The 21,751-nt window shown below is 39.2% G+C and overlaps 1 protein-coding gene across 6 annotated transcripts in view; it reads left to right on the top strand.

Moving 5' to 3' along the window:
* The window catches only part of PHC3 (polyhomeotic homolog 3), an 84,185-nt gene that overhangs the window by 44,331 nt on the left and 18,103 nt on the right, over nt 1-21,751 (top strand). For all 6 annotated transcript variants that reach the window (XM_075202107.1, XM_075202102.1, XM_075202103.1 and 3 more), the window contains exons 7-11: nt 1,057-1,297; nt 2,701-3,572; nt 8,502-8,658; nt 9,699-9,943; nt 10,402-10,561. In XM_075202107.1, coding sequence (XP_075058208.1) covers nt 1,057-1,297; nt 2,701-3,572; nt 8,502-8,658; nt 9,699-9,943; nt 10,402-10,561 — 1,675 coding nt within the window. The remainder of the gene's footprint in view (nt 1-1,056; nt 1,298-2,700; nt 3,573-8,501; nt 8,659-9,698; nt 9,944-10,401; nt 10,562-21,751) is intronic.

Here is a 21,751-nt window from a genome sequence, read left to right as displayed (position 1 = left end):
GCACACTCTGCAGCACTCTACAAATTCTGATGTGTTACTTACATTATACACTGTACACCGATCAGCCACAGCGTCAAAAGTAGTAACAAGTGAAGTGAATAACATTTGAAAAGGAAAGGTGTTCCCTGGGCGCCAAGGTCAGAAACAAAATATTACGAACAAAAGTAATATGAATGTTTATGTATTGTACAAATACAATCAGTGCACTGAAAATTACATTTAAGTAAACACAATTGCAAATAGCATATACATATAGAGCTGAGTAAACATGCTCAAATAAAGTCACAAAACAACAATTTCTGTTTGTCTATCCAGTCCCGATCCAAGTCAGAGGGCTAGATATATTAATAAACAATGGACCAAAGAATAGGTTGACAATGGGAATAAAAGAAACCGTGTTGTAACATGTATACTCACATGCAACTGCAGTGAGTGTATATGCATATTAAGATTGGCTAGTCCCTTCAGCTGTTATAGTCTGGTGGGAAGCCTCCATATGGATAGAATAATGGTACAGTTAATGTGGCTAAATGTATCCTCTCCAGTGAGCCAACTGTCCAGAGGCACTAGGAAGTGTGCAAATACTCCAGGTGTCAATCCTGCTAGAATGGTAGGAACTGACACTAGGCTAGAGAGAAAGTTCCATCTCACAAAATAGCGTGATGACACCTCAATATAAAATAGCAGTCCTGGCGAGAATAGTATTCTCATAAACAGTAGCCAATATATAGATAAACTTGATCCAAATGAGGATAGTGCACGAGGAGTGGGGAGCGGGGGTTGAAGGTTCCACTCATCGCTGCTGCTGGTGGGTTGCCCGGAACCAAATTTATGAAGTTTTTGTTTTCATGGACTGGAATGTTCTTGTATTGGGATGACAACTACTGTAATTAAAGTGTGATTATCCTGTGAAGTTTGTGCTGTATACTTGTATAAACTGGTGGAATTACTGTGTTTTGTAATCATGCTTGTAGGAATGTCTTTTTCTTCCATTATCATCAGTTTGAGCTATCTCATGCTAGTCTTTTGAATGTATTTTATCTACTTTTCCTTTAGGTTCAGAATTTAACACTACGGAGCCAACCTATTCTGGAGATCTGTCCACAAAACATTCCACCAAAAATAAATAACCATGACCAGCCCCTAACTATGTGTCACAAGACAACTGTAACCAGTTCTAAAACCATACATACTGACTCCTGTTATGAGACAAGCCGTAAAGGAGAGAGTCCTGGATCTGAATCGCGTTGCACAGCTGTAACACGCACAGCAAGTTTACATCAGCTCATTGCCCCAGGTATATTTTATTGGGGCTTATGGGGATGGTGTTTCTGCTACAACATTGACTTACTGATTTGTGAGGCACAGTGGTGAAAAGAGTTCATGGGCATCTTTTGACAGTGTAGCTGTTGCTGAACTAAAATGTTTTGTGATGGTCTGCTAGCTAGAGGTTCGCTGAGCAACCTCAATATAGTCCAGCAACATAGTCCACAAGGGGGCGCACATTAACTTGGGGAAATGGTAGATTGTATTATTAGCAGAAGCATGACCTATTCCTATAGCCCAAGCAGTAGGTTAATGTTTGGCTAGTCAAGAGCTTGCACTCCACTAGCAGTCAGTAGTGAGAAGACATGACCATCAAATCTATGAATAACCAGCTACATAGAATGTGTGAATGGACTCTGCTTACTCTTACACCAGAATGACTAGGAAGAGGACCAAAAAGGGGAAATTGATATCGTCAGTAGGGGTGTATATGACACCTGGGATGGCCGCATATGGCTTTCAGGTTGCCAGATATCCAACATTAAATCTAGAGGTTATCTGTACTATAATTAATATTTACTATTTACCCACTCCTTTATATAACATTAGACAGCTAGTGCTGTCAACCGTGCCATAAGCTTGGAGATACCCTGCAGGATTTTATACACAGAAAAGCTACAGATGTGAAAAACTCTACCACCAAAACCCAGTCCAACAGATGTCTACAAGCATATTCAGCTATTATAGGAATACCAGTTACTAGATTTGTTAATGCAAATGACTAGGGTAGTAGCTGCTAAGATTGGACTGGGTAAAAAGGAATGGTTATAATAATAATAATACAAAGTCCTCACATGAGTTTCTGGTTAATTTTTTAAATAATGGTACAGCCAGAGAACACATTTTAAAAAATGCACATGTAAAGTAGAACTCTAGTCACAGAAATAATTTTCTAGTAAAGAAGCAGTATGTGTCCAAGGTCCAAGACCCTTGTCCTTGGGGATATACACTGGGACCTTGCTAGTAGCTAACTCTCCTGCCAGTGCTGAAAGGAAAATGTAAGGTTTCCATGCTTACGGCAATTTGTGTTGATGTAGCTGTTGGGTGCCTATGGGAGTCCTCTCTCCACTGATATAAGTGTTTAAAGCATAGACATTAAATACTCTCTAGCGACAGCAGTATAATCAACCATAATCGAGGTGCCTGGAGGATGACTCTTCCCTTTCAGTCTGCTAGTCAGAGGAGACAAGTTTACTATAAAAATATTGCTATGACTACAATTCTTTTAATTTTACCCAATACAAGTGATAAGTAAAACACCTCCTAAAACATTACAAATAAACAATATCTTAAATTTAAATGGTGATGCTATGCTGTGTCTCCATATTGTATACTAAGTTGGTTAAAGAGTATGTTGTCATTTCTTTATTGCAGTGTCATATTCTTCAGTCCAGCCACATTCTCTAACTAAACACCCAGCAATCCAACTCCATCCAGATCCCCCAAAACTGCCACATCATCAAATGATTTTACAACAGCAGCAGCAAATACAGCATCGGCATCGGATTCAAACTATTACCTTACATAATCCAACTTTAGAATCTCCATCTACCCAGCATTGTGTGCCAATCCAGAGCCCAACATTCCTGTCATTCCCCAGCAGTGCTCATTCACACCACAGTACCCCTGCCCAAACCCCACCTCCTCCATCTCTCTCACAATCTGCTCAACAATCTGTAGTAGTATCTCCTCCACCAGCACAGTCCCCGTGTCAGTCCCCGACTATTATAATCCACCCTCAAGCCCTCATTCAGTCTCAACCACCTCTGCTTGTACAGTCATGTCTTCCATCTACAGATACTTCTCAGCATCAACTGCACAGCACATTACATTCAACTCCACAGTTGGCTATTCCAACACATTGTTCATCTGCAATGATACCAGCAAACCATCCTGGATCATCACATCAACAAACAGTAGCCTCATCTGGACAGCAATTGATGTCTCCCCTAGACCCAGCCCAATCTTTACTCCACGCCCTGCCTCAGCATACAGCATCCTCTGCTAATTTACCTACAGCTCAAACTTCACAGCTCCAAGCATTACCTCTGCAGTCCATGCAAGCAATAGCAGTACAACCTGAGATTTTAACTCCAGGCCAAGTTCTGGTGCAGAATGCATTACTCACTGAAGAAGAACTTCCTGCAGCAGAAGCGCTTGTTCAGTTGCCGTTCCAGGCGCTTCCGCCACCCCAGACAGTTGCAGTAAACCTTCACATACCACCAACACAAGTGGAGTCGCCAGTGGTAAGTTTTCAATATGATTCCTCTATCTTCGAGCACACAGTAACAGCTGCATGAAAATTAACCCATCATTTGTTTTTTCTAGTCTAGACATAGGATTAGAACTTTTAAGATTACCAAGCTAACCTCCAAAACTTTTGTATATTGCTAAATTAAATAGTTCCTATAATGCAGAACATTACTATAACTGCATTCTGTTCACTTATTGATGAACTATATGTTTGCATAATATAAAATGCATAGGTCTTCCACCCTAATTAATACTGGATTTATATGTTTTCCATTAAATTAGCAAGTAAAGTGTCTTTGGGCATGAATACGTATCATGACATTTGACTTCTACTCCACACAAATAAAAAATAACCAAAAATTAATACATAATCATTAATATTTCTGCTGCCTTCTGGATGAAAAGCAAGCACATTTAAGTTTTTTCAAATATATCTACTTGAATATAGAAATATTGTTAGCCACAATGTATGAAATTGGTTTGCATTTCATTGCAACAGAACCCTGAATATTGTTGTTTATCTTACTTTTTATTTGTTGCAGCTCTTAACTCTTAGTACTGCAGAGAGAATAGTAAATTTAAATGTTTTTCAACCAAAAGGCAGCAGCAAATGGATCTGAAATGTTTCAAGTCATCCAATTCTTTAGTGGATGGCAGCTTGCAGATACTGAATCTAGATGGTCGGGGTAGTGTTGCGCAGGAGGCGGGGTCCATAGATAGTGACCAAGGGAGAGGAGTAAATGTAGGACCATTACTGGTGTAGATTGTGTGTCTGTGTTTTTTTGTAGGAGTGAGTAATCCTGAACATGTTTTGCCACTGCTAGTGCCTTCCTCAGTGTGTTCTTTTGGATGAACTTTTAGCATAGAACATTCTTGGAAGAGAGACCACTGAAGTAGCCACTACCGTTGACAAAACTCGTTTGGATTACTCCTACACAGAGGACCACCACAGACACACAGTCTACACCAGTAAATGATGCAACTTTTACTCCACTCTCTCGTCATCATCTATGGACCCTGGCTCCTGTACAACACATTTGCAGCCAATACCTGCAAGTAACCCTTCACAGATACGGACAGCTACGTATCACTTTTTGTTAGATTCACTAGTTAGATGACCCCCTGTTTCTATCACGCACATTCTGCCATAATAGTGAACCTATTTTGGTTTGGTTTTAAAATAAAACATTTTTTATGACAATGGACATCTTCTTTACTTAAACTTTTCCAGGGTGCTGTCTCTTCTATTCTTCAGATAACAGACAGTAAAAAAAACAATACTGAGAAAGGGTAGTTTTTCTCCCTTGCATTCCTCTGGGGCACTGGGAAACATGTACTCCTAGGTAACAGAACTGTACAGTGGTGACCTAATGCACAGGCAAGGCCAGTCATTTCTCAGCATTCAAACTGATGTGCTTTCTTTTATCAGTATATGTTTAGACAGATTCTAGAGTTTTGCGTTCAGTACAACTACCGGTATTTTATAAAGGCGACAAAGAAATACAATACAATTTAAAATCATCTTTATAACAAAGATGCAGTGGAAAGAATAAGACTAAATAAAGTAATTTATGTCAATAACTCGTAAAAGAAAATTTCAGATTTCAATTAGCCCATGTCCTATACCATCTAACTGTTCATTAATCTTTATAAATATCATTAAATCTAAATTGCAAGCTGTATTATATAAGATACTAATATTTACAAATAATAATGTAAATATTTTAAAGTGTTTAGAAATTAGTATAACATAAAGATGTTGAAGGTCTGGATGGTTTTCCAGTGCCTCTCCTCTCTGAATGGTAACGTAGCCGTAGTATAAGCAACAGGGACCTGGAACAATGGAAAGGAAACAGGACAATCTGCAGATAATTTGCAGACAGCTAGAACAACTCCAGACTATCCTTGGACCTCTGAGCTGAACCTGGGCTGTCTCTCTCCGTCTAGGCTGGATCTGGACTCCTTCCATTCCACTGTGATTGGCTTCTATCCATTAAATGTTAGTGCCATTCAGTTCTCATAATTATAAACTGAACTCAAAGTGAGCTGAACTCAGCATGTATTTCAGATTACATTTTTTGCCTGCTATTTATATACTGGCATATTTGTTTCTTAGGTTTTATTGATTTAATAATAGGCTCTTGTGTGCAATAAGCGGTTTCTAAATCTGTAGCTTCTATTTAAAGCATAGTATTTGAGGATTATTTGCTATGTCAAAATTAGCAGAATAAAAATAACAGTGTCCTTCAAGTAGAAGTACACAGTAATTAACATAATTTCTTTGTGTGGTGGATATGTTACAGTTAGTGAACATTTTCTCTATTTGTAAATTAATGGATATCGATTGCTGAACAAACTTGCGTACACTGCTTGTACTTTATATAATGAAATATCTACTTGGTAGGAGGTGATTTGTAATCTGAAAGCCAGAGTATCTGTGGAATGACCTAATATTACTTTTTATTTTATTATTTACCCATTCTGAAAGGGGCAGAATGTTACTAATTACATTTGTTATGCAACAGATGGGTCTGCCTCTGCCGAAGGTTAAAATATACTTAAGTTCTATTATGTACTTTTAATTTTATGTGTAGGTTACTTGTCTTTTTACTATATATTGAACACATTTGGACCTGAGTCATTAAGGAGAGCAAAGCATAAAAAAGAGTATCTTTACACCTGGGCAAAACCATGTTCCATTGGAGGGGGAGGCAAATTTAAAATGTGGGGACAGATTTATAGTTGGGGTAGAGTATGTCCTAGATCAACTATGAATTTCAGTGTACAAATAAAGCTATCAAATATTTGCGTGCTAGATGAAAAAACAGCCAGTATTTTCCTTATGTGCAAAATAAGAAACTAATTTGCACCCCTTGCATTGTATTATGGTGTGTCCCGGAGAACATTTTACTCTTTTTTTTGCCTTACGTTCCTCAATGACTCGGGCCCATTTGTGTTTAGACTGTTTAAATAATTATTCTATAAGGGGACGATCAGGCTAAGGTTCTAAGCAATCTGCTTAGTTAAATATGACTGGTAAACACATTCTCCTCTGATAAAACTGTTTTAGTATAGTGCGGAGAAACACGTCAGGATATTTTAAACCTAGATGCTACCTAAATACAATTTGTTGGAACCAGGTCTGCATTGGACATCTGCGAAGAGTAGCGGTGAGCTTGAATAACAATATTACTGTTGCCTGCTAAACTATTGATGATCTGTTCACTGATGAGCTGAATTATTTACCTTCAAAGGAAGTCTATCTTGCTTTACACAGGAAATGCTTATAAGAAAGTTATCTGTGTATATTGAAACTTAGTGTATCAGCTACATAGGGTGCCAGCTGCTAATGATTCATTTGATATGGAGCTATTGCTTATTGTTTAAAAACTTGAGGTTATGCTTGTTGTGGGATAATTAGGAAAGAGCAACAATTTGTTTGGGATTCATCTTACATATCTTCCCAAATTTGGAGTTTGTTGAAAAACTTATTTGAACTATCAGCTCTTATGTGTGTCTATTATATAGTTGCAAGTGATTACAGCTTGATCACAGTAGAAGCTAGTTAGCTTTTATTTTTATGAGTTAGACAACTGCTAATTATTATAGGTCAGCATACATTTGTTATTATTCTATTATGATTTTTTTTAACATTTATGTTATATATGTGAAGAAATTTATTTTGTTTGTTTTAATTCACAAATTGTTTAGTGATTTTTAATAGATCTTACACAGTCAGCTCTCCTTGCTTTTGTTTTTCGAAGTTTATACTTTAGGGGTCCAGATAACCCTTTAGGGAAAACAACTTGTGTAATTCTAATTTATACCAATAGTAACAGCATTGGCAGTGATTTTTAGGTGTGCGCCTCGATTTTGGGGCTGGACCTGGGCTCCCTCTGGTCCTCTAACAGCTTGTACATAATCCTTGGCAGCTTACTCTCTGGCAATTACAGACTTGCCTCTAGGACTAGCAGTTCCTTTTGTTAGTGTGGCAGCTATCTCTAGTAAAGTGGCAACTCTTCATGGCTGCTCTTTTGAAAACTGGTAGCCCTCTCTAACAAGTTGGCAGCTCTCTCTGTCAAATATGCAGCTTTTTCCGTGAGACTTGCAGCTTTGTCTTGGGGTGTGTAGTCTTTCACATCTCCTCCAATTTCTCTGTGCTGTGTGTGGCATCTGTTTCTCTGCCAGCACTTATCCCCACTTTACTCCCTCTCACAGTGATCTGCTCCCTTTCCAACAGACTCAGTGATTGTGGTTGCGATGCATTCTGTCCTTCTGTGACTCCTCAGGGTATGGCAACAGTCCCAGAAATGGTCGCACCTACCTCTGGTCATACTTACATGCTTCTCTCTCTTTGGCGCCAAGCTCTTCTTGTCTGGACGGCTCTGATGTTATTTATTTTAGTTCTCACCCCTCGGGCTTGCTGAGATGTGTAGTTTTCAGCTCCCAGGGCTGCTTTGGACGGTGCCCTCCTGCAAGTGGCTCCTCCTCCCCTGTCTCATCTCCCAGGACCTGTTCCCCTATAAAGGTGAGTACTGGTACGAAGGATATATTTGCTATGGACATCAAACTTTCTGTTTATTGCTCACTGTCCTGTACAGCTTAAAGAACAGAGAAATATAGGTTGCACTTGGCTACATACCATGTAGATATACAATCTCAAATCTTATCTCATGTCAGGCAGAGGAACTTTTACAAACATGTTTTTAAATCTTTAATTATTTTATTTTTTTCATATTGGATGAGCTAATGCTTTTAATTGCTTCTTAACTTTAGTCAAATTTTGGTTTGTACAAAATAATGACTTAAGTGTTTAGGTTAATTGCTTTCTTCCGTAGAAGGAGTCATAAGAAAACTATTAACATTGACATGCATCTATTACAGTGGTCCTGTTAATGGTGCAGTATTCTTTCTCTGTCTAGGTTTATCAAGTTGAAAATATATGCTCAGAAGAGATGCCAATGGAGCAGCAAGACTGTGTACGTGTCATTACGCACACCCCCACACCTCGGACACATCCTCCCCCAGCACTCCCTGTAGGGAGCGGAGAGGAACTTTCTGTAGATCATATTATGCAAGGTAAAAATAAAAATTAAAAACCCATGTGATTCTTTGGGGTCTGTTTATCAATATTGGGCGATATTAAAGATTTAGTACCGTTGCTTGAACAAGAAAAGGTTGCTGGTGCTTGGGCTTCCAGTTCCAGATTATTAAAGGAAAAAATTATAAAGTTTAAAGAAAAAAAAGAGAAAAAAAAGAGAAAAAAAAAAAAACCCTTTCTTTAAAAAAATAAAAGGTTTATCTTACTAATTAAGCATGTGATAGGAGGACAGCAGGGGTACTTGTACCGCTGATGTCCATGTTAAATAGGCTTTGCATGGGGAAGGCTACTGGCGATAACTGCCGGCAATGGTTCTTAGGATTGTTTTCTATTTGATAAACAGACTCCTATATTTGCAAATGTACGCAGTATATTAATGGGTAATAGTAACATGAATAGATTTTATTACTGCGTGATATTGGGAATATGGCGAGCCATCCATTAGAAAAAAGACTCACTGTGGTAGTCTCCCTTAAGATGGCCAAGCAAGTGTTGTATAAATTCTTCTATAGAGGTTGCTTGGAAAACTTTTAAATTACAGGCAGTGGACAAGAAGTGGAAACACCTAGGTAAGTGAGATACACCAAGGCATTTGAAAGCAAAGGCTTGCACACAGGTGTTAATTAAGAATATAACATTTAAGCATGGTCTGGACCATGTATAAAAATACTTTACTTCCATAGTGGCTTAATTCTGGCTAGCATGGCTGCAAAAGGAGTCTTGTGACACTGACAAACGGGTGTGACTGTTAATGATCATGACACTGATGTTATCCTTATGTCATGACGATCTAAACCCCATTGAGTATTTATGGTATATTCTGGAATGACTCCCGAGACAGCGTTTATCACCAACATCAGTCAGACACAAGTTGAATGATATTCTTCCGGAAGACTAGTGCTGCATCTCTCCTGTACAGATCCATACATTTATGGAAAAAAATAGCATAATATATAATAAAGCTGTTTATAACTCTGCTGAATCATAGTGACATGCTGGGTTTTGTTACATATCATAGGTCTCCCGACTGTGGTATCTTCAGTCAGCGCCTCTGTAATTAAGTCTCCATCTGACTCTTCGTATGCCTCTATACCAGCACCTCCACTTCTTCTGCCAGCTGCTACTACAAGAAGCAATAGTACACAGAAGCCTAACAGCATTCCAGGTCTGGATAACAAGGTTCCCCAAGCTATAGTGAAACCACAGATCCTGACTCACGTCATTGAGGGATTTGTAATTCAGGAAGGTCTAGAACCATTTCCTGTAAGTATGGACAAAAAAAAATATTATAGTCATTACATTTTAAATGTATAACTTTATATAGTACCACTGGGTGCAGAAAACTCTGCTGTACATAGTGAAAATGTACAATAACAAATTATATTTAGTCAAAGAACAACTTAAAGGACGTCGGTGCCTATGAATTAATGAAAAACAAAGTTGTAGGTAACGTAGCACAAAAGCATAATTATTAATGGTAATTAAGGAAAGTGGCAAACATGCAGGTTCACATTATATTTCATTATATGCAAATACACCTATTTATCTGCCTTGTGCTTACAAACATTCATACCCACAGTCTGCTTTTGTGAGCTGCCACAGTAAAATTACTCTCTGTTTACTAAACAGTAAAAACATCACTTCAAAACCCTGCATGCTCTATATTACACACTAATCCTAACCACATACATTTTCGGTTCCATTGTGCCATTGCTTTATAGGTAAATCGGTCTTCCTTGCTGGTTGAGGAGTCTACCAAAGGGCAATTTCCTCTGGATGAACAGAATATGAACCTTACTGACTTGGAGTCTGACGTTCAGAGCACAGCCAAGCTTCCTGACAACTCTACAGACACAGATGTGGAGGATCTAACAGCTGAGGGTCAGTAACTTGAATACTGTATCATTTGTCATTGTCTGAAGAGGTTTATCCTACAAATGATGCAACCAATGATCTGCTGATCTCTACTTTCAAGTCATATTCTCTGGTGGAAATGAGTAGATTAAACAAAGTTCACTAATGTCGAGTTCTGAGCGCTTGTTTACAGAGTAGTTTTCTGTTTGTGGCTATGCCTTTTCTTTGAAATTCCATCATTGTTCTGGTCACAATGTGGCTCCTTTTATATAAAGGCAGCAATTTATGTGATTTTACATTGCTCCAGCAATATGAGGCCCAAAGTTTTATTATCTTTTGTATTAAATTATTTACGTGTCCTATCATTTGCTTCACGAAAATAAGACCAACATCTTGCGATTAAAATATTATATATCTATATATATCTATACATATATCTATATCCATATATATATATCTATCTATTTATATATATATATATATATATATATATATATATATATCTATCTATCTATCTATCTATCTATCTATCTATATACACACACACATATACATCGGGAGTGATACATGGAATAAGTAATGTCGTTTTAAAAAGGGCATAGATTAACAGTTCTATTGGACAAAGTAGGCTCAGTAATGTATAACAGTTCTGGAAGATTTGGGAAATACCTTTACGCACTGTGTCCCTTCACATTTTTTTCATACTGTAACAATCAATGGGTATTCCTTAAGGCAGGCATTCAAAACTAAATTAAATTGAGGGCTAGGTCGCAGTGGCTAAATTAAGTGAGTCATACGTTTTAAGATTTCATTGTACATTAATGCTAAATTATTTATAGTATTATAGTTTTATTGTATTAGATGTGGCAGTGAAGCAATTGTCTGCCCCATTACAAGTGTTTTGTCTGCATCCCTTTGTTTCCTGCTTCATATTTTATTTGTATCAATGTCTCTTGTGTGTTTGCTTCCTTTTGCCCAAGTCATTTTTGTGTTGGCACATTGGTAATCGGAATTAGTAATCATGAAATGTGGTGGTCTCACTGTATGAATACATGTCACTATGCAGCACTCTTCCAAGATTTCTCAGTATCCGTCCTCTATTTTTGCAATGCAAAGGGAAACCCCAGAGATGTCCTGGCTGGCGTACAGGCCTTAATTGGACTTGATCCTAGAAGATGCTATATTACTAATACCAGGAAAACAATGTAAATGATCATCATCTTCAATAATTTTTTTTAACACATTTCTCTTATCAAGCCTAAACTCTAGGGCAGTGTTTCTTCATATGAGTAGCGAATCACTATGAGCCAGGGAATTTCTAAATCCATCCTCACTAGCATATGCTTTTGACCAAAGTATCTGCTATATTACCGTGGTACTGAAGCATCCCCTCTTGTTCTAATAAAACACTGTGTAACTAGATTAGATATACAGGAGTTTATGTAGAGATGGACGTAAGTGCAAACAGCACCTTTGCTTACTGGGCATGCCAGAATAAACATTTGTTTCTCAGTCTGCTTTCAAACTGAGACATATCACTCCGTTGTGGCACTATGCTTGTCCGGGCTCTGTTGGCACTAAAGCAGGGAAACTCACAGCTTGGAGACCGCTTGCCAAACCAGCCCTAGGCCGGCCAGCACAGTTCTGTATTCATTTAGGGGGATTGGACTAGGTTTAACCAGCTCCGTGAATCAATAATACACACACTGGGCCTGATTCATTAAAGAAAGTACTTTTTTTTTTTACTTAAGTTTTCTCCTGGACAAAACCATGTTAGAATACAAGGAGTGCATATTAGATTATTATTTTGCACATAAGGAAAATACTGGTTTTTCTCCTAGATCAACTTTACATTTCAGTGTACAAATAAGCTATCAAGTAAGTAATATTTGCGTGCTACATGAAAACACAGCCAGTATTTTCTTTATGTGGAAATTAATCAACTAATTTGCACCCCTTGCATTGCAACATGTTTTTGTCTAGAAATCTTAAGTAAGAAAACTTACTCAATTTATTGCTTAACTTTCCTTAATGAATCAGGCCCACTATTTTTAAATTTAGCATAGGGCGGTTAAACCAAGGGCAGGGGGCCGCATATTTTTTTAATTGGCCCGATCTCCCTAGATGATACAAACCCCTGCTGACTGGCCTAGGGCTGGTTTGGTACTATAGCAGGGGGACCCAAATAAATTATTTATTTAATGGTCTTACAGACTTTAAGTGTGGCTAACGAAGATGTGTGCATTGTGCTTACTATCTGCCTACTGAGTCACACACATCTTAAGGTATGTGCAGCTCGGGATACATAGTAAACGTAAGTGTCCTACTGTATGTAAGGCCCTCAGACAGCACAGTTGAGTGTTTTTGATTCCTGAAGATTGCCAATGCGTTGTACAACAGTTAAGGACAAACTATTATTGTTTTTTTGTGGGTGTTTAAATACACACTGACCATTCCATCTCCAAAACTGGTGTCTAACAGATCTCCTGCCTTGTGTTCTTTTAATAATTTGGTGCTTTAATTAGAGTGCTTAAAATTGTCACACAGTCTGTTAAAGGGTTATTATTTGGGACACTGTTGTTTTTTTTTTCTTAATTTAATCAGATATTCTCCCTAATCCCAGTCTTACTGGTGTACCCCCAAACAGAAGTCTCAAAATCAAGGCCCAGGAACAAAGCACTCCCACTCTGAAGATCTCACATTGGAATTTAGCAGGTGAGGTGCAGGCAGGTAATGCTATATCATGAGCATATAGGTGATGCCAGCAGGACTCCTATCTATTGTTAGTACCGCTGGACACCATCTTGTATGACTATGTTACTCTTGAGCTCAGTGCAGAGTGTGCAGAAGACATTGATATCATGGTAAGTCTTTTCCTCTAGCATGTTTTAAAAAGTATAAACAAACTATTACTATATATATTTATGAACAAATATATATGACACAATGAACTAGAAAGGCAAAGATTCCCAGGGTGTTGTTAAATGAAAACTCCTATGTTAAATAACGTACCAGCATACCTTTTTATTCCCTGTGGTAATGGTTGAAATAAGGACATTATTGTGCGCCTGTCAGCTACATAAATTGGAGGCAGATATTTTATAAGCTGAACCAGTATCCATAAGAATGCATACTGTAATTTCACTAGTGATGGCACAAAAATGGCTGGCTCCACTGTGTGTAGATGATGGATGCAGTTAAAAGAACATTTCTTTGTGCTTCTTCTTTAAACCAAATTTGGTCTCATGCTGCTCTTTGTGCCAAACAATTTCTTATAAGTGATCTGCCATGTTCTGTTTGTGTTAGATGATATCTCATTTGTAGCATAGAAGAACAAACAATACTACATCATATTAAGAAAAACAAAATATATGAGAAATCTGGTTCAAATCAGAAGTCAATCTACAAAGTGCACACAGTATGTAATGAGATGATGCTGTGTGGTGTAACAATGGAAACCTGAACCTCTGCTACATAGGAATTATGGGCCTGTGTCATTAAGGAGAGGAAAGCAAAAAAAAAAGTAGGAGTAGGTTTGATCCTGGACTAACCATGTTACAATGCAAGAGGTGCAAATTTTGCACATAAGGAAAATACTGGCTACTTTTGTCATGTAGCACACAGATACTTCATAGCTTTATTTTTACACTGAAATTTAAAATTGATCTAGGACATGCCCTACCCCAACTTTAAATCTGTCCCCACATTTTACATTAACTCCCCCTCCAATGCAACATGGTTTTGCCCAGGTGCAAAGTTACTCTTTTCTCTATCTTCCCTTGGGGAATACCGGGGAGGGATGATCGTAATCCCCTTGGACCGCAACAGCGCAGCCATGACCACCATGATCTTGGTGAAGAGCTGCGGAGCAGTGGCCAGACCAAAAGGAGGAGCCTGAAATTAAACAGAATAGGGCTGCAGCACAGCTCATTTGCCGGGCACTTAAACTAAACTGAGGAAACAGAAAGTGGGGTATAGAGAGGGAGAATCGACGGCTAGTTAACAGCGTTTTTAAAGTGCCAGTTTACCCTGTCCCTACTCTATAACCCAATGTCCCTGATGTCCCCCAATTGGCTAAGAGAAACAGATTTTACATAAGTATAAAAAAATTTTTTATGTTTGCTTTGCTTAGTGCTCATGCCCTATATATGCAGTTGGCACATTTTGTGAAGAAAAACATTCAGTGATAACACAGTGTTCACAACAGATCTTTAGGACAGTACTACTATATGTGTAGTTGATACATTTCCTACAGAAAAACAGCTAGCTGTGCTCATCAGTAGTTTGCTTTCCTTACATGAAGTGCTCCTTGCTGTGGTCACTGGGGAATTCGTCATCTGCCACTGGATATAGGATTCCTCCAAGAGCTTTTGCACTAAACAAATGATTAGAGTCTCTGAGCAGCAGATTATTTAGTGATGGGAAAAAAGTAAGTATAGCACAGGAAATTGCATATTGCAATTATTTATTGAACAAAAATCAACATAAATGCTATTACTTGGAGGGCCTACAAGTTACTTCATGTCTCTTACTTGGATCCATTGATAACAGAAGTGCTACAAAAATAGAAGTGAGTAGTTTTAGAAACATCAGTTTCAGATATATTTTAATCTTAATGAGTTCATTTAACTTTTTTTTTTGTTTGTTTCAGATTCACTCTCAGGTTTATTTATTTTTACCTGAACTACCAAGTGCAGTTATTGTAGAATACTTACGTTTGTGTATGTATTGTGAGTTTGTGATTAGCATTTGTATAGCTAGTTGAATACACTGACTTCCTTCCTTGGTTGTGATTGGTTTGTAGTTCGTAGAGATGCTTGAAGGCGGTAAACATGTTTTGCATCACAGTCATCAATACACCTTGATTCAAATATTCACATTGAAATTTGCGGTTTGCAGTTTGCTTTCAAGGTTTGGCGTTCAAGTTAAAATTTGTATTTTTAGACATTTTTATTTTTAAAAACTACATAAATAATATTTTAAAAACATTTCACTTTTTTTTAATTTAATCAGTGAACACTTCAGCATTTAGTTAGCGTTCGAGATTCAGTTAAAATGTATGAATGTTTGTTAAGGTTTTGGGGTGAGTAGGTGAAGGTAAAGAGTAGGTAAAGATGAATATCCATGGAGATAGAGCTTCTGGCAAATTCCAAATCTTGTATCCTCTTAAGTTCCCTCATCCGATGGGATACAAAGTCTCTTTCCCATTCAATATCTTGGTAACTCTGTAGCGGAACAGCAAAGACAGTATATTAGAGAGATCAGCCTCTTTGTAAGTTGGGTGATGCCTACAAATGCATTCAAATGGAGATGTAAGTTCCCTGAGAAACTGAGGTGGCAGCAAGTACAGGAAGTGTCAAAATTGGTACTAAAAAGCCTTGAGTTCATGTCACGCGCCATTATACCGGGCCCCAAAGCGCTTACCTGTATGCCAACGGGCTCCCAAACCTCCGTCCCGATGGCAGGCGCCATCTTAGATTTGGGTCCACGCATGCTTAGACCCCACTTTTATGTCCTTCGCTAATCTACCATAGACTGATTAGTTCCCACTCTTCCTCATCTCCAGCTATTTAAGACACCTGTTCCCTTCAGATGGTTCCAGATCTTAAAGTCCTTTGACCCATTCAGTTCTTGGACAGTTTGTCTCCCAGGTGTTAGAAACCCCCCTAGCCGGAACAACACAACCCGGAGTCTGCTCTGCCAGTCAGGTGTTCACTGGAGGCCCTAGTGGTGGGGACAGACTTGGCCGCAGACTGACAGAGGGTCGTGAAGTGTGTACCGTCTGGGGAGAACCCAGGTAAGCGAAGTGGAGTCCAGGCAAGGGTCAAGGGCCGGTAGCAGACAGCAAATCCAATAAACAGGCCGAGGTCAAGGGTCACGAGCAAACAGGAAGGTCGGTAAACACGCCAGAGGTCGGGGTCACAAGAAACACAGGCAGGGTCCAAATCCAGGCAAGGGGTCATACACAAGAAGTCAATCCACAGGTTTTCACCAACAGGATACAGGAGCAGGCTAGCTGACATGCAACTGGACGCTATAACCGGCAGTGAGGCTCAGTCCTCACTGCCTTAAGTAGCACTAGGAACCAATCAGGACTAGGTCCAAAAGTAGCCACAGGTTTTGCTTAATGGCAGGAGTGTAAATGGCCAATAGGAATGCAGTGTCCCACTGCATAGTAACTACTAATGTGCACTGTACAGCTGATAGTAAATAGCCATGGTGGCTAAACTGCCTGTAGCGCGCGCACCCGGCTGTAAATCAGCTGGCCGGGTACGCGGCAGAGAATCCCTTGCGTCCCGGCTGTTGCCCAGACAACCGGGTTAACTTCCCTTTACAATGCAGCGCCGCTTGAAATTTAATCGCGGAAGAGGCTGAACACGCGGGTGTTGAAGAACCCGCAGATTGATACATTTACCCCCCAGGTTGTTTTGAATCCTGGTGTTCTATTTCCTGATCATGTGTGTTTCCTGGCTGTTCCTGGTATCCAGTATATCTGGTATTATCTGCTTCATAGCATTGTCTGGATTCTGGAACTCCTGTAGCTGAGTTCCATCTCCTGTCTCTGGAACCCAGCATTACCCTCTCCCAAGCAAGTCTGGTACCTTGTTGCCCTGTAATCGAATCCCTCTTGCTAATCTTAGTATCCAGCGTCATCTGCTCCTAAGGTAAATCTGATATCTGAAATCTGGATGATCTGTTTCTGGGTCTTGTCTGCCGGTACCCAGAATCACCTGCTTCTATGCAAGGATTTTATCCAGAGTTCCTGTGCCCGAGTCTCGTCTGCCAGTATCCAGGATCATCTGCTTCTAAACTAATCGGTACCTTGGCATTCTATGAGTGATTTGCTCTTGCTGTTCCTGGTATCCAGTATCTTTAGCTCCTAAGCTAATATGGTATCCAGTGATCCTACACTCAAATCTAGCCTGTTCTGCCTGGAATCCACCCTCTATAGCCTCTGGCTACCTGGTTTATAGGTATCCTGTGCCTTGCCTTCTTACAATGCCTGGTCCTGTGTCCAATGTATCCTCATTGTTGGCGCACCTTCTTCCTCTCTTAGTCTTGCCTAGTGCCCATCTAGGCACTAGTGACATCTGTGACCTGCGGGGTGAAGCAGCGAATCCCAAATCTCTTTGTGGGGGTTCTTGGTGAACAGCTTTGCTACATTAGTGTAGGTGGAGTTAAACTGTGGTTGGTGGAGTTAAACCACACAGATTCTTTAGAATCCAGTTATTCTGAGTAGTCCTGTGACAGTTCCATTGACACAGCCAGGAACCTTTCATTTGGATCCAGACCACCTGATTGCTATACACAGTGCACACGAGACAAAGTGAATGCTTTGTACAGTTCATTGCAGAAGCTCAGACATTGTTAAAATGAAATTCTATGAGGTCAACAGGAATTTCGTTTGTTTTTTTTAAATCTATGAAAATATACAATAGTCCATGTGGTACATGAAAGTACAAGAGTTAAAATGTACATACTAGTGACTTTTGGGAAGGACCAAATATAAATGGACATCTTTTCAAGTGAACAGGGATAAGAGATGAGTCAAGGAGAGATAAATAGGATATGTAAACGGAGTGTCTTATTGGCTTTCAGAATGAGAACAAAACATGAAGTTTGGTCAGGAGGATATTATGGGGGGGAATCTGGGATTTGTTTATTGCGTAAAGGGAAACAGACTTCTCTAAAAAGTCAGTCTACAAAAGGATGAAGAAAGGTCTTTAAAAATACAAGTGACATTTTCCATGTTGTAGACATGCCAAATACGACTAATCACAAATTATAATGTGTGCAGATTTTGTTTTCTCCAGGAGCACAGTATTTGACGGCTGCATTAAAAATATGTTGGATACCTTTAGTTTCATTATCTGCAGAGAGCTTCAGTGTCTCAGATCTTTCCTTCCTGTCACCATCTACAAGTGTAACTTGGATCTTACATTGACTGCCATGTCACCTGCTGTTTAGATCCATGTTGCTGTGAATCTACCAATGTTGACTATAGGATAAATCCAAGGAAGGCTTGCCTGGGTTCCTAGAACTGTATTTGGAAACTTTACTTAATGTACATATAGCTGTTATTCCTATACTCGGAAGAACTAGAACATTTTTCAGGATGCACAGATTGGATCAAATGAAATATGTGAAGAACTATGGTTAAGTGTGAGGGTTTATTTGTTAGCTGTTGGTTTTATAACTATTTTATGATAAAATATATATATTTAAATATTAAATGCCATCTGTCTAAAAAATAAAAGCAATTTTGAAATTCACTTGCGTACCCAAAGTAGTTAAAAAAATGACTTTTTAAACAAACCATAGAACAGTTAAGAAACGGACTTTGTTCACAAAGGTATAAAATAACCCCAGTCATATAGGGGGATTACACAACCTTGGTCTTCATGGGAGATCATAAATGTACAATTGACGTTTGCTAGAGATAACCCTGATATAGATCATCAATTAATCTTTAACAGTGTGTTGTTAATTGGCTGCAATGCCAGACATGTTTGTCTTAAACCAGAAACTACCTGTGACAAGAAGAATATGATGCTTTAGATCAGTGTTTCCCAGATCCTCGGGGAGCCCTAACAGTGCAGGTTTTCCAGGTCATAAGTAGAACAATTCTACCACCTGTGGATCTTTCATTATGTGTCCATCAGTAATGACTAAACCTGTGCTCTAGCAAGGGGATATGTGTCTCCATGTTTGTGTAAACAATAAATACTTTCTAGAGGTCTGTGGGAAATGTTGGTTCTCCATAAATCAGTAATAATACAAGCTATAAAGCATAGCGATAGGAGCATATATAGTTTGGGGTTGTTTTCGATCCTGGGTAACAATGAATATAACAGTATAGTACAAAATACAAGAGTAATTTGTAGCCAAGGTTTGATATACTACAGCAATGTGAATACTATGATACCCCCACCCCAAATGCTTTATAATGAGTGGTACTTCATACAGTACATATTTAAAGAAAACACAAAAGATACCATATATGAAGGAGCACACAATTTATTACAAAAATACTTAAATTACATAAACATACAAAAGATTTTATATATTTAGAATAGGTATGTATATATGTTTGTGTATATTTGATATTGTGCTTTTTTGATTTCAAGTGCTGTTTTGTTTAAAGTGTGGAGTTAGATCCAGTAAGGAGTTGAATACAGGAATGGGTTTAATCTGGTAAGTGGCTAGTGAGGTTAGTACTCTCGAGTTCACTGTAGGCTATAAGAAGTTAGGTTAGCCATAATAAGATGAGTGGTAGCAGGCTTGATGATCTCACTCAATGCATATCTTGTCATATGTATGCACACTTGGAGCAAGTGTTCCAAGGTTTATACCTCTGTGAGAAATGTGAGCAATTGGTCTCTTTGGAAGCCCAGGTAACTGATCTAAAGCAGACCATTGCAACATTGAGAGACATTGCCAACCTGGAGCAGAGTTTACAGCTCACCGTTGATGCGTTAGCTGAGCAGGGTGGAGCAGAGACAGAGGAGGATGCACAGGTAGGCAGCTGGGTAACAGTTACTAGGGGTAGCAGAGGGAGGAAGAGGTAGGGCAGTTCTGAACTAAGCAATCCCAGCAGATTTGCCAGATTGGATGAAGAAACTGTGGAAGGCAGTTCAGAATTGGTAGAGTTGGATGAGACTGCTTCCTCTAGCAACCAGGGGAATGGTCTCTCCAACATAGAGGGGACCAAAGTTACTCAGGGACCTAGGCAGATTGTGGTGGTACGGGATTCAATTATTACGAAGGTAGATAGGGCAATCTGTTACCTGGACCGTGTATGCCGAACAGTGTGTTGTCTCCCAGGTGCTCGGGCTCGGCATATTGCGGATTGGGTGGACAGATTGTTGGGAGGGGCTGGGAATGACCCAGCGGTTTTGGTGCATGTTGGCACCAATGACCGAGTTAGAGGAAGAAGGGGTGTCCTAAAGAATGATTTCAGGGACATAGGTCGCAAACTTAAGGCAAAGACATCCAACATAGTATTTTCGGAAATACTACCTGTGCCACGCGCTAGTCCAGGGAGGCAGCGGGAGATTAGGGAGGTTAATGCGTGGCTAAAAGATTGGTGTAGGAAGGAGGGTTTTGGATTCTTAGAGCACTGGGCTGATTTCTCGGTCAGTTGCCATCTTTATTGTCGTGATGGATTGCACCTGAATGAGGAGGGGGCTGCAGTGCTAGGGGAGAGGATGGTTAGAAGGTTGGAGGAGATTTTAAACTAGGCTCCGGGGGGTAGGGGCAAGCAAGTATTTATGGGATAGACATTGAGAGTAGTAAGGAGGAATTTAACAAGAGTCAAGGGGGTGGAGAGGGGGAAAAGGGAAGCATAGCTGATAAGGAGAGGCCCTTTTTAAAGCAAAAAGAAATACCTAAGGGAGGCAATAGACTTAAATGTATGCTTGCAAATGCAAGAAGCCTGACAGGTAAAATGGGGGAGTTAGAACTAGTAGCAATGAATGAGCAGTATGATATTATAGGTATTACGGAGACCTGGTGGGATGATACACATGACTGGGCAGTCAACTTGGAAGGCTATTCTCTCTTCAGGAGGGATAGGGTAAATAAAAGGGGAGGAGGAGTATGTCTTTATATTAAGCCAGAATTAAAACCAAGTATTCAGGAAGTTATATACAAGAATATTGGTGATAATATAGAGGCATTGTGGGTGGAAATATCCAGCGGAGGAAAAAGTTCAGAGAAGTTGCTGATAGGGATATGCTATAAACTGCCAGATATTAGTACGATTGAGGAAGCCCAACTTCTACAGCAAATTGAAAAGGCTACACAACTAGGTCAAATTTTAATTATGGGGGATTTTAATTACATTGATTGGAGTACTAAGACCTGCGGTACAGCTAGGGGAAATAGGTTTCTGAGCACGCTAAAAGACCATTACATGTCCCATTTAGTAGAGGAACCAACTAGGAACCGGACTATACTGGACCTAGTAATAACAAACAATGTAGACGTAATATCAAATATTCAAGTAAAGGAGCACTTGGGAAACAGTGATCATAATATGGTCTTATTTGAAATTAGTTTCCAGAAACAACTGTATAAGGGATCAACTAGGACTTTAAACTTTAGAAAGGCAAATTTTAATCTGCTAAATGAGTCTATAAAGAGCATAGACTGGCACAAAGCCTTTGAAGGAAAAAATACGGAAGAAAAGTGGGCTGTCTTTAAAATGTTGTTGGA

The sequence above is a fragment of the Mixophyes fleayi genome, chromosome 3 (assembly GCF_038048845.1).
Source record: "Mixophyes fleayi isolate aMixFle1 chromosome 3, aMixFle1.hap1, whole genome shotgun sequence".
In the NCBI taxonomy this organism is placed as follows: domain Eukaryota; kingdom Metazoa; phylum Chordata; class Amphibia; order Anura; family Limnodynastidae; genus Mixophyes; species Mixophyes fleayi.
Note: the sequence above shows the minus strand (reverse complement) of the source record. Positions and strands in the feature narration are given on the sequence as shown.